Consider the following 12,947-nt stretch of genomic DNA (forward strand, 5'->3'; position numbering starts at 1 on the left):
TGTTTAGCGAGTGCAATGTGCGTGAAGCCGTATCAAAAGGTACAACTCGTCGAAAACGTGTCGCCGGTGTCGCGGCGTGATCAAAGCTTCCTTGGCACGCCGAGTGATGCATCTTTGTGCCTTCGCACGCTTGGATACCGGTCAAGAATTGACGCCGCGCCAAAGTTCTGAACGTGTGTCGCGCGTAGATGCCTTTAGATCATTTATATATATCGGCCACGGAGTTCTGGATCGTCCAGCTGTTCCTGTGAGTTGCTATCAATAAAAGGGGGAGATCTGTACGTGTTCTTATGTACTATATTAACCATGGCTATGTCCCAAATCTACTCTAATAGATTCCGTGGGAGCACGAATAGGGCAACGTTGTGGAGCCAGGGGGGTTTTCGAAAGCAAAAGTACAAGACGGCGAGAATGAAAATCTTTGAAGCGCGGCCGATATGGTCGTGTGCAATCTGTTGACCAATTACAATTAGGCGAGCCGCGCTCAAACGTCAAGTGCAATTAAGTAGGTTGATAATCAGCCAGCACTGATCAGTGATGAGGAGCTGTTGTGCACGGTATTGTGTAAATCGTCTAAGGACGAAAAAAAGACGTACCTTCTCCCCATCTTCCGTCGCTAGTGGACGCTGGATTAAGCTCGTTCCTAAACCGCGAGGGGAAAAGACGCTGATCCAGAGGCACGAACAGCTTCACGCACATTGCACTCGCTGAACACATACACACGGCGTCGGTTCTTGGTCGGTATCCAAGCGTGCGAAGGCACAGAGACACGGCACTTCGGCGTGCCAAGGAAGCTTTGAACACGCCGCCAGCCCTTCCTTTCGACGCGTTGTGCCTTTTTCCTGCGACACTGCACTTTCGTAAAATTTTCCACGTGTTCACGATGGCAAGTCTCAACAATACACAGAGTCTTCAAAAAACTTCTTCGGCGAATGACGACGAACGAGTAGAAAACGTGTCGTCAGCACGCTGGAAAACCGCAGCAAAGGCTAGCAAAAACGGCAAATCGTATCATAAGCGAGTGAAGCCCGGTGGCTTCACTTGCGCTGCAGCGGGGAAGCGCGATCCAGCAATTGTCATAGAGATCAGTGGGCGCGCGCGTTTCGGGATCTTGGTTGTTCCGGAGTGGACGCTGCGAGAGAAATGGCGGCGTTGCGATTGCCATTAGTTGGGTTCTCGAGTGTGGATCGGAGCAATTGATCGGAGCCACTTTTTTTCCAACCGAGTTCTAGAAACGTTGGTTGTACCTAACATGACATTGTCACGGCATGGTGTCACGTGACAAGTGGCGTGGCGCGCCATGATATCACGTTGCGTCACTGTGTCATATGACGTCACGCTTTCATATGACTTCACATGTCACGGATGATGCCATAGCGGCCATAGTGCCGCGTGACATTGACATCACCGAGGTTACATGCCACAGACAAAAAACCCCTAAAATTGGCCCTAAAAATGCTATGCATAAAAAAAAAAATCTTGTCCGTGATTTATGACAGCGCTAGTGCACCCGTCAGCTTTTCCAGCGTATTTCTTTTTTTTTTTTTTCTTTTTTGAACCCGGTGGTAGGTATTTGGATAATAAAAAAAAGAACAGCAAAAATCTGGAGATCAAGGCAAGGTCTCGTAGTTCACTTTTAGAACAAAGTGGTGAACTTGCGGTGGCGCATTGGGGTGGGGGTGTGGCTATTTTTGGCCGACGCGGTCGCCCCTTGGGGAAGCGAAATCGAAACCTCGGCACAAGCACCGACGTCTGGCGAGAGTCGGAGCTCTACGTTTCCGGTTCCGGCAAAGCAGCCGCCGAAGAAGGAAGGAGTGAGGCGAGTGAGGTACTTACGTTGGGTAGGCGGTACGTATCGTCGACGAGGCGTGCCGGTCTGCAAGAATGTCGTACAGGAACAGTAAGTTTTTCGCGCTTTCGTCCGCGAACCAAACTTTTTGTGAGTTCTGTCTCCGCACCACAAGTGTCTGGCTTGTCGTTTGCCGCAGAGGTTGGCTCGCAGCGAGCGTTTTTCGCTCAGTCGGCTCGGCCGAAAGGAAACAAAATGATCTGTCGGCTTGCTCCGTCCCTTGCGACCGGCGCTGGCCGGGAGACGGGGGAGGGGACAACCCAAAAACGGCACCCCAGACACCTGAGAAGAGTTTTGGGGGCCCTTTTCACCTCGCCCCCTCGAAGCAATCCTTATGCCCACTCGTAATTTCGCTGCCAGTGCGATCCTCTGGGCAAGCGGGAGTGCCACCGGCTTTGTGTACCGCTTTTTTATTGTTTAGGTTTGGTGTCGGCAAGTGCAAATGAGTCGGCACCCCCCAATGATGCACAGGCAACTACTTTTGATCGGCGTTAGGGGCGTTTGAAGCGTGTCGGCGAAAGTCTTGCTTCGTCGCTTGAACCGCTTGCACGGTGGTCGCGTGGCTTCGTGGTGCAAGGCGGTTGTAGGTGCCTGCGAAGCTATGATTCACCACCGTGGCCGGCGGCTTCCTTTTGAACATTGGACGGAAGTAGGGGCGCCGGTTCGGGTGGGATGTTTGGTAGGACGTTCTGGTCAGCTCGTCACTGGTTTTGTTCTCGAGATTTCTAGCTTTCGGACTCTCTCCAAGACTGTCTCTTGGGGTGTTCGTAAACGCCGGTATCTTCAGACGCCAGTACCTTCGTGACCGCGGAATAAACCTCGCATGCGACAAAGTTGTGGGCGAGTTTCGTCGCCCGAAACAAAGAATATTCCTTTGATTCGTGTAGCTTTTTGGTTGCCGATTTACTGCTCGTCGGGAGATGTCTGCTTGTATACATGCGTTGAAGATGGCTCACAAATGCCTTTTGGTGGATTTTATAGCTGTTTAAGTTTGCTCAACTATCTTGGATGCTCAAAAGGACAAATACAGGAGGTGCCAAGCTGAGGGCAGCAATTCTAATTTCACGTGTCTCATAGGAAAGGCAGACTGTTTGGCAGCTATTCTCTCAGTATGAATCCCAAAGGAGCCCTAGAAGTCAAGGTTACACACATTCTGAACTTCTCATCTGTGTTGCAGGATATCTGCATTCTGTAAGCCATCACCTTTGTGGGCTCCAAATTTTGGCAAGGCACCCCTTCTCTTCTAAGCACGTGCAGCTGGCTCATGGGGGATCGGTGAACCTTTAAGGCCACGGTCCTACTGAATGGGGCAGTTTAGGTACTTTTTGGCAGGTCATTACTCATCTCCTTTTAAATACTGTTTTGTGGGATTGATGTCATTCGAAAGGCAATGCAATCCTTTCATTTGATATTATGTATGCGTTGGTTTTTACTGTTCATGCGCGTTTGTGGCGTTGCGAATATAATGGCGCGGACCCTCACTTGCTCTGCTAGTTCATGTTTTATGAACGATCCATTAAAGATAGCACGGTTCCAATATAGAAGCTTTGTTAAGATGATGTCGGAGCAGAATATAACGATACACTTTTTTGGTATTTGCACTACTTTGTTTTTTTCATCCCTCCAAATATTGCCCTAAAATTGACATTTTTCAGCACAAATATGTTTTTAATGGCAGGTGCTAGGGCAATGAAATTAGCTACAGATGTAGTGCTTATAATTGGTAATATGCAGAAAAAAATTTAATGTTGTGTAAAATATTTTTGTTTAGATATTTTATATCAAACGTAGCACTTATTTGTGCTTTGAGTCATGGTACTTCAAATGCCGCTGAGGAAATGTTTAAACTATGATAATATCTTTTATAACATTTAAAGCTACAATGGTTGCCCAAGAGGTGGACGATGGCTTTTTTTCATTTTCAAAGTCATAACGCTCGAGGAGCGCTTCAAACCAACACCACCTAGACAGAAGGCCTCCGCATGGTTTCCTCTTCTTCTATGAAACGTCACCACAGTCGGATCGCACTCGGTCGGCTATTGGACCCGAGCCCGACCTTCGACGCGCTGATTGGCCACGAGCCGCAGCCGAACACTGACGCAGCACTCGTGCCCAATCTCTCGCCTCGATCGATCTGACTATGATGACGCGTGTGGAGGCCTTCTGTATAGGTGGTGTTGTTCAAACTTACCTGTTTTGACGCATATCTTTTTTGGACATCAAACAGTTTTATTGGCATCTAATAATATTTATTGTTTGGAATAGATATACATTGCGATGTATTAAATTTTCACAATGATCTTGCTGTGGTTTCTTAATAGGTGTAGAGCGTAGCTACCGTATTTACTCGCATATTGGTCGATACGTCGTATAGGTCGACCCCCTAACTTCGGGACCCCCGAAAAAAAAAAAAGTTGAAAAATATAATACCGGGATTCGCGTATTGGTCGACCCCCCAGTTTTGATGAGGCGATTTTTGAAAAACAGGTCGACCTATACGCGAGTAAATACGGTAATTTTAAAAACAATTAAAAACTGTTTGGGCGTTTTGTTGCGCTACCTGGCGGATGGCTGACGAACTGCTGATTTCTAGTGTTCAAAAAAATTTCCGAGGGCGGCGTTGGCGTCTGTATCATCATCAATCTCCGTGTCTTTTTACCTTCACATTTAAAAAATATATTGGAAGATTTACTATCGATAAATGAATGGTTTAAGTACTGGGTCAGGCTAATAAATCTAAGACAAATAATTACACAAACGTAGCGTGATATTATGTGTTCATTATTCAATATGAATGAAATCGATAAACAATAAAGAAGAGGAAAATAATACACCCGAGTTCACTTCATGCCTAGAGTCACTACATGAGCTTTAAAGTATCGGCACTCCGTTCCCCAAAATTGTTTTGGGCGCCGCCATTTTGGGTCTTGCTCAGAGCAAACGCAACTGCCGATCATCATGATCCAAAAGTACGACTTCCTCAGCATTAGATGCGGTGCTAGGAAGCTGATGCAATATTGCAATGCTCTGTCGCGGGTTGTTTAAACATTTGTGAGGGACGGAAAAGCCTTTCCTGTGATTTTAGATAAAGCTTCATATAACTGGCAACCATGATTTTAAGCCACAATATGGCCGGGTGTCGTTACTCTGAACCGTAGCTAATTTACTGGCACAAGCGGGAACAATGAAGAAGAGGCAGGTGTCAAAAGGTAGTGGCTTGTGGAATCCACGGGGCTTACGTCATGGCCCCTCCAGGTATTACAAGCCTCTTGAACAAGAGCATGAATAGTGTCATTAAATAAGCTACGCTTCAAAGTAGCGACACTTGGCCTTATTGTGGCTTAAAATCATGGTTGCCAGTTATTTGAAGCTTTATCTGAAATCACAAGAAACGCTTTTCCGTCCTCCACTTCAAACAGTTTGCGACAAAGCAAAGCAACATTGCATGAGCTTCCTAACACCGAATCTAATGCTGAGGATGTCACACTTTTGAATCATGACAATCGGCAGTTGCGCCTGCTCTGCACAAGCACCAAAATGGCGGCGTTCACAACACTGTCGGGGAAGAGAGTGCCGATACTCTAAGCGCAGCTCATTTATTGGCTCTAGTTCCCGCGAAACTCCTTTTCCCTGACTGAAACTGAAAGTAAATACGAATAATACACCATTACTAGAGCTTATCTAGTTATAACCAAATACACATAATGAGAGGAGGAAGCGGGTGGGTAGGAGAAACGCGGTTTTTATGCGCGACCGTTCTAACTGTCTCAAAGAGAGAACGCACGAGCTTGCGCTGGTTTAAAAAAAAGGCATCAAAAAAAAAAAAAGAGGCGGCACGCTGTGTTCTTTGTTATTATGCGTCTAATTGCCAATTGTTGTATGTATGTTTATACAGCCGGAAGTTAGTCTGCCTTAGTGGGCTTTTGGTGTCTCAGCTGTAGATGAGTAATTTAGCCAGTGCGGTATAACCGCAAACCTGGGGTCTTTAACGTGCACCACGCAGCAGGGATACACGACCGCACGCCGGTACGATGCTCTTCCAGATCAAAACGGACAGGGGCAGGGTGGGTTCTGCACCGCGAGCTTTCGCTCCAAGTGCTCCGAGCTGGTGTGCGCTAGACCATGCACTCGGCCACCTCCCCCCCCCCCCCTCCCCCCCTTGTGCGTCTAATTTATATACAAGTATAACTATTTGAAGATCGACGATGGACGTCGATCGTCTCGAGGTAATGTAACGTAATAACATTATATAAATAATAAACTTGTTGATGGACTGAATGACTAAATTTTTCAATTCTTGGATTGTAATATGGCGGTAGCCTATTGTACTTACTGTTGATGAATAGCAATATGAGGTGACGAGGTAATGATTATATGATGAGGCTCTATAAGGACGACGACATTAGTGGGTGTCGAACCACAACGTACAGTGCCAGACTTGTTTCAAGTATCGTGTACCCAAACACTTTCTTCACCCGCAACAGTATATGGTAGAATCAATGAGGATGCTGCTTTACAACTGTACGTGGAACAGGAAAACTGCACTGTGCAGAAGTGCGGCTTATTCGTTAATATGAGGGACGGATTTCTAGCAGCATTCCCTGATTGACTACTTGGAACAAATGGCCTCGTTGACGTAAAGTGTCCCCGTTCCAAAAGATTCTTGAAGCATACTTAAACCGCAAAGGAGTATGAGGCGAAAAATAAGAAAAAGGAGCCTGGTGTGAAAGGTCCAAATCACCACCATAGCTTGTACTGCCAAATACAAGGGCAGTTACACAATGCACAGAGAGAGTTTTGTGATTCAGTTATATTTACACTCAAGGGCATTGATATTTAACGTATTCAGAGAGATGACACCTCCTGGTCAACCAACATAGAGCCTTTTCTACTCAAGTTTAACATGGAAGGCCCTACTTCTGCTGAAATTCCTCACGTAGACGAGTTGTCCGACCCAATAAACTGCCATTACTCCCGATCTGGGAATCTCTCGATCTTTGTTCGTAGGCCATAGTATCATGAGATCGAGGGGTGTGGCTCTTCGTCCGCCGAATATTGCTTCGGCGGGTTTTTTTCCGTGTAAGATGAGACCGTCGCGAGCTGCCGGAACAAGAACCTGGCGATTCTTCACTGAACTGCTTCTTCCATAAGCTTCAAACGGGCTTTTTTTCATTTCGCACACCATCTGTTCTGCTTGCCCGTTAGCTGCAGGATGGTATGGTGCACTATACTTTGCTTCACCTTGTGTTGTACCGCAGGAAAGGCTACAAGCGCGTGCTCCTTGCTCTAGGGCACATCTTGGCGGCACAAGCTCTCGTGCACAAAGGGCAGCTGCCAACGATATGAGCTCGTGCGTCTAGCCTTCGCTGCGGTACAACATAAGGTGAAACGGAGTATAATGTGATGCCTGATGCCGGTTTTTTCTTCTTCAAAAACTTGTTTATTTTATTTGAAGCAAGATTTGGCGCGTTATCAGAGAAAAGTATTTTCGGTAGGGCAAAAGTAGGTAAAAGAGACCGTAGAACGTCAATGACTTGTTTGGACGTCATGGCAGGCATCGTGTAAACTTCCAGCCACTTAGAGTATGCATCGCCCATGACTCTGCAGATGTGGATACGTTTCGCCACCCACCAACTGAATAGTGGATCGTTTTCAGTTACTGTTCATGATGGCGTTGGACTCAAGAAACTCCAGTGTAAAGCACAGCACGTAGCCACGTGCTGTGCTTCACACTGGACGCTTACCATTCGCCGAGAAGAAACTTGCTTGTTCGTCTGCCATGAGTCGTCCGATATCAGGTCATCACCGCAACACCATCTCCCGACAAAACTGGTATTCATTGTCCGCATGTCCATAGTTAGCAATCACGTCAACTTATAAATTCCCGAACGCTCATAACTTGCCGTCGCTAAACGCCGTTCATTCATAGCGTCTTCATTGCAAATAAATGTCTTCCTATTTCTTTTGATGGTTTTCATCGTATTCCTCCTAAGCTGTACTTACAACATTATGTGTGTTGGTACTTCCGAAAATATTGTAACGGCATTTGCTTTCTGGGAACCCCCTATAATGTAACAAACAACCTTTACAACATCTTCCGGACCCCGTGAAATAAAATATTTCGTGACCTTTTTTTAGTCGTCATTAAAATGGTGAGGTAAGTACCGTAAATCGCGAAGCAGTTTACTTGACGTCCGCTTCCACTGGTGTCTTGGAAGATTGAGTCTACTGAGCGTGCATTCCTGCAGAGGAAATTTTCATTGATAGAATATTGACACGTCAATCAACATTTGATTCCTTCTTGGTAAGATTTATTGCGAAAGCCTGTTACAACCGCCGAACCGCATGTCCCTATATCGGAGAACAATTTATACCCAGCCTGACATTCTCGCATACATCCGTTTGCTGGACCATGCTACTTGAGCTAGCTGAGCACAGCTGGCAGCGGCGCGAGCAAGGCCACGAGGGGAACGTGATGGTGCTCGAGCCATCCCACTGTGAACCAATGTTTCGGCCACCCCACGGGTGCGTGTCGCCGTCTATTGGTTGAACTAACGCCTTGTTCAAGATGGCTGCCGTGGGACCGCAGCCTTAAGAGTTTTCTGTCCCCAAAATTCTCTTACCCTAGTTGGCTGCCTACTCTACCCATTAGATATTTTCTGGCCATGCAAATGGCCAATTTTGTGCTCTGTGTGTCGTGCGACTCGACCTGCCGAGCAATTTCAGTGTCTCGGGAGTAGCCATTTAGCAACACTTGTTTTGTCAAAACATTCCAAATGATTAATCTGGCATGCACACTAACGCTTCAAACCCACTTTAACTGATCTACAAAAATCGGTTTCTCAGTGCATCTCACTAGAGGTGCCACTAGGTGGGAAAGCTTGTATAGTGAAAATATAAAAAAATTTAGGGGTGGAACGACTGTGCCATTTGCGCCATTTTACGCCAGACGCATTTGTCTCCGCCGCCCTGCGCCACAGCCAATACCTCACGCCATTATGCACCAAATCGCAAAACGTGCGCCAAAACAAATTGCATTTTGTCTTGGTTTCGGTTTTTATAGACTCAATTGGCAACAATGAGCATGTTCTTTTTATTCTCCCTGTGTATCCTGAGTCGGAAGCGAGCGAAAAAACTCTGGGGTCGGATTCTAAGCGGTGCACCACCTGCGAGTAGATTGTTATTCTTCAACCATCAGCGGTTAAGCAAGTCGGCCGATGTGAGGTCGAGTCGTTAATCATCAGATTGCCTGAGGCTCTGCGGCCCAGGATTCGGACGTCAGCCAGTTGAAAACAAATGAGCGAAAAATTCCTCTTAGTACTTCATTGTTAAAAGTTGGAACCGCATTCCCGCAAGATAAATCGTGATTTGATAGAACTGAAACCATCATAACCATCCTAGCCAGTAATAACAATACTCATGCGCGCGAGATGCTCGAGGCCCTTGCTATCGAAGAACAAGCGAGTGGGTGCGTCAGCACCCCGTCCATCACTATTCACAAAAAGGAGAGACAATATCTACGGTGCGTCACGGTCCAGAAAATGGCAGTATGAGCTTGTGGCGGGTGAATTTAAAATATTAGTTTAGGTTAAGGTAATGTGAAAATTTTGTAAACATACACATGCATTATTATATTAGTATAATAGGTTTTAATATGTAATAATTTTTGTTGGTGTCTGAAAACACGCAAGGAAAAAGAAGTTCCCACTAAATAATCGTTGGTAGTCAGCTGTCTATTCTCTCCTGTCTCAATTTCTCGTCTTCCCCTGGTTCAAGCTGTCAAATATATATACAAGTATGTACCAACAAGCTCCACTATCAACCATAAGACAGTGATGTGAAAGACCGTTTTAGAGCATGTTTAAAGCAAAGGTTTTTTTTTTATTATTAGAAATGTTTGCAGTATTTATGCTTTGGTATATTTTCTGCTTATTATCCCAACTCCTGATGTCATTGGATGTTTTTATTTATTTTCAGCGAACACCTTTGCAACACTTCCACGCACCCAGCGTGGCATGCCTCTTGTGCTGGGGGGCGATCCAAAGGGCAAAAACTTTCTGTACACAAATGGAAACAGTGTCATCATTCGAGACATTGCGGTGGGTGGCATCTGCTGTTTACACAGTTTAGTAGGTTCTCTGTATGTCCAGAAACAATGAGTAACCCTGGGAAGCTAGAATTTGCCCCTAATTGTCTGGGTTGGGAAGTGGAAATGTGGGCACTTTATTTTGACATGCGAGTGTGAAGTGCTTGGCCTTGAGCCTTGACTTGTTGGCTGCAATAGACTATTTAAGAAATATGGCACAAATACGAATATGTGCTACGAATGCAAACCAAAATTGCAGCCCATGGGCAGTCTTGAAAGAAACTGTGAACTGACAACCATTAATATTGAAGGGGGAATCAAGCTTTCATCAGATTACCAAGGTCTTCCTCTGAAGTGTTGAGGAACACCGGGCAAAGTTTGGAGAAGCGAGTGATGCCCGGCCTAATCTTTAAAACTCTGAGGCTGCTTTCATGCCCTGCTTTGTTGTCTAATTTCATTGCTGCAGAACCCCTCCTTGTGCGACATCTACACGGAACACTCTCAGATGACAACGGTGGCCAAGTACTCGCCGAGCGGATTTTACATAGCGTCCGCAGGTAGGCTATTGGGGCCAGTCTGTTAATCGTGATTGCATGATGTGCTGTTTTGGACAACACAAGCTGAACCGACCATGCGATGACAGATACCGGTAGTCCTGCCTCGAAATGAGGTGCGAGAAAAAGCATGCGGTTGAGAGTGCGGCGCCACTGGAATTTAGCGTTTCTTGTTTCTTGTACCAGCATGCACTCAAATCTGTCTTTGTTACCCCACACTTGGTGCTGGCTCGATTGTATCTGGGCAGAAAAGGTTGGTGCCAGTCCAGTGTTCTTTGCATGATCGGGCCAGATAGCAGCGGTGCCGCACCTTCTCAAAGCTGCTCATTCGGCACTTGGTGACACTGATACCTCTGGTCATGTCGGTTTGCGTCGTCCAAGACTGTACCTGGGCAGCGACGGCGTTGTTGTGACCTCATCTGAATGATGGCATCGCAAAGTGCCATCAGAAAAATGAAATCATTGCAAGAGAGTGGAATGTCTTTTTTTTTTTTTTTTTCCCAGACCAAACCGGGAAGATTCGCATCTGGGACACTGTCCAGAAGGAGCACATTCTGAAGAATGAGTTCCAGCCTTTTGTGGGCATTGTCAAGGACTTGGCTTGGTCCCCGGACAGCCAACGCATCATGGCTGTCGGGGAGGGCCGTGAAAGGTGCGTGCACAAGCGTGCCTTTAGATGCAGGTGCGAGAGCCCCGATGTGCTTTTCAGGTTTGGGCATGTGTTCATGGCGGAGACTGGCACGTCAGTAGGTGAGATTGGAGGCCACAGCAAGCAGATCAACTCGTGCGACTTCCGCCCCACGCGACCTTTCCGCATCATCACCGGCAGCGAAGACAACACCGTTGGCATCTACGAGGGACCACCTTTCAAGTACAAGCTCACCATTAGTGTAAGGGATGGGCACAAATCCTTTGTTCCCGATTTGTTGTTACGGGGGTGTGCGGCATGAGATGACCTGATCCCCAAACTTGGGGAGAGCTACATGCTTGTAAACAGAAGTGGTTAGTATGGTGTTATGGACTACTCGTGGACATTGCTCAAGCCTCTGAACTACTAGGAAGTGTGGAAGTAAGAGTTAGGTGGTAGCATATATCTCCGCTCCTAGGAAACATCTGAAATGAGCGATCTCTGTTTAAATCGAAGGGGCTGCCCGAGATACCCTCCTGGTTTTTCAGTAGAAGGATGAAAGGAAAATTGGTTTGCAATTTGGGAATTGAGAAAGTTGTTTGGCAGTTAAATGAAGCACGCTTGCAGGATAGGATTAGCCTTGTGAAGGTTGGCTTTGCCCCATCACGACCAAGTGTAATTGAGCTGTCTTGAAGGGGTGGGGCAGTATACTTCTTGCTTTGGCCACACTGTGTGATGTTGCAGTGTCTCGCTCCATCGCTATCAATCCTGAGTGCTTTCTTCGCTAGATTGTTCTTTCTCATCTTAAGCATCTTAGGTAAGATCTTAAGCACCTCAAATATATGCAGTTTTTTTTGCTGTTTTTGAAGATTCTTTTGCAATGACTGCTGGAGGGATCTCTTTGCCATTTTTGCTTTAAAGACATTGACACATTATAAATTTCTTAAAAAAAAACAAATATTTAAAAAAAAGTTTATTGAAAAAGAATTGTGCAATTGGCAAAAATCGGCCAACTCGGCACTTGCATTTGAAGACAATTTACAAAGTCCTCTTGATTATAGGTAAAAATTCTCCGATTCAGTCCCTTCTAAATTTAATGTGGAACTGAATGATATCAAAATGATAGATATACTGCAGTGAATTAAAAGGTTGCCAGGTAGGGAAAATGCCAAGTCTGCCTCTGGGGACAAAGTTCTTAGAGATTTCTAATTGTACCTCTCTGCAAACCGTCTAAAGGCTGGGACACAGCTGGCTCCCACATTTGTCCACGCTTGGGTGGGCAATTCTGGGAGGGCTTGCGCGTGAATCACTTGTGCATTTTTACCAATGCATAACACAAAAAAAAAGTCTTAATGGCAGGTTGTTTATCTCTCCCACAGCATGCATAAGTGTGCACACTTCCATTTTTTCATTAAAATATAATCGCTGTTATTCCGCAACGACAGAGATGGTCATTCACAAGCCGCTTCTTTCGGAAAGGCGGCTTGCGATTGGCTGGCGTGCGCCCATCGTCATGCCGCCGGCGCCTCCGCTCAAATCTGTGCTCCAGATTTTTCCACTCGGAAAGGGGCGTGGCACAAACTTGTATCGCATTTTGAGTAGGAAAATAGACGTCGCACAAGCGTAATTTTACGATTTCTAGGATGCTTGGAGCCCGTTGGATAACTTATCACCAAGAACAGACGATCTGAGAAATGTCGTTAATTTAATTATTGTGTCCGCCGTGTGCCTCTGTGCCGTGGTTCCGGTGTACCATAGCATTTGTGCCCCTCATGTCAGCATTCACCGCCTCTCACCAGTGTGTGTGTCGAGCTTCACTGCTTTGCACCG

At 46.1% G+C, this 12,947-nt stretch overlaps 1 protein-coding gene across 1 annotated transcript in view; it reads left to right on the forward strand.

Moving 5' to 3' along the window:
• Nucleotides 1-1,799: 1,799 nt before the first annotated feature.
• Nucleotides 1,800-12,947, forward strand: part of LOC8037647 (actin-interacting protein 1) — a 71,871-nt gene continuing 60,723 nt past the window's right edge. Inside the window, exons 1-5 of the mRNA XM_002405429.4 lie at nt 1,800-1,900; nt 9,827-9,948; nt 10,402-10,492; nt 10,994-11,141; nt 11,199-11,379. Of these exons, the coding sequence (XP_002405473.3) occupies nt 1,885-1,900; nt 9,827-9,948; nt 10,402-10,492; nt 10,994-11,141; nt 11,199-11,379 (558 nt within the window). The 5' untranslated portion in view covers nt 1,800-1,884. The remainder of the gene's footprint in view (nt 1,901-9,826; nt 9,949-10,401; nt 10,493-10,993; nt 11,142-11,198; nt 11,380-12,947) is intronic.

The sequence above is a fragment of the Ixodes scapularis genome, unplaced genomic scaffold, assembly GCF_016920785.2.
Source record: "Ixodes scapularis isolate PalLabHiFi unplaced genomic scaffold, ASM1692078v2 PGA_scaffold9__187_contigs__length_104089568, whole genome shotgun sequence".
Lineage (NCBI taxonomy): Eukaryota > Metazoa > Arthropoda > Arachnida > Ixodida > Ixodidae > Ixodes > Ixodes scapularis.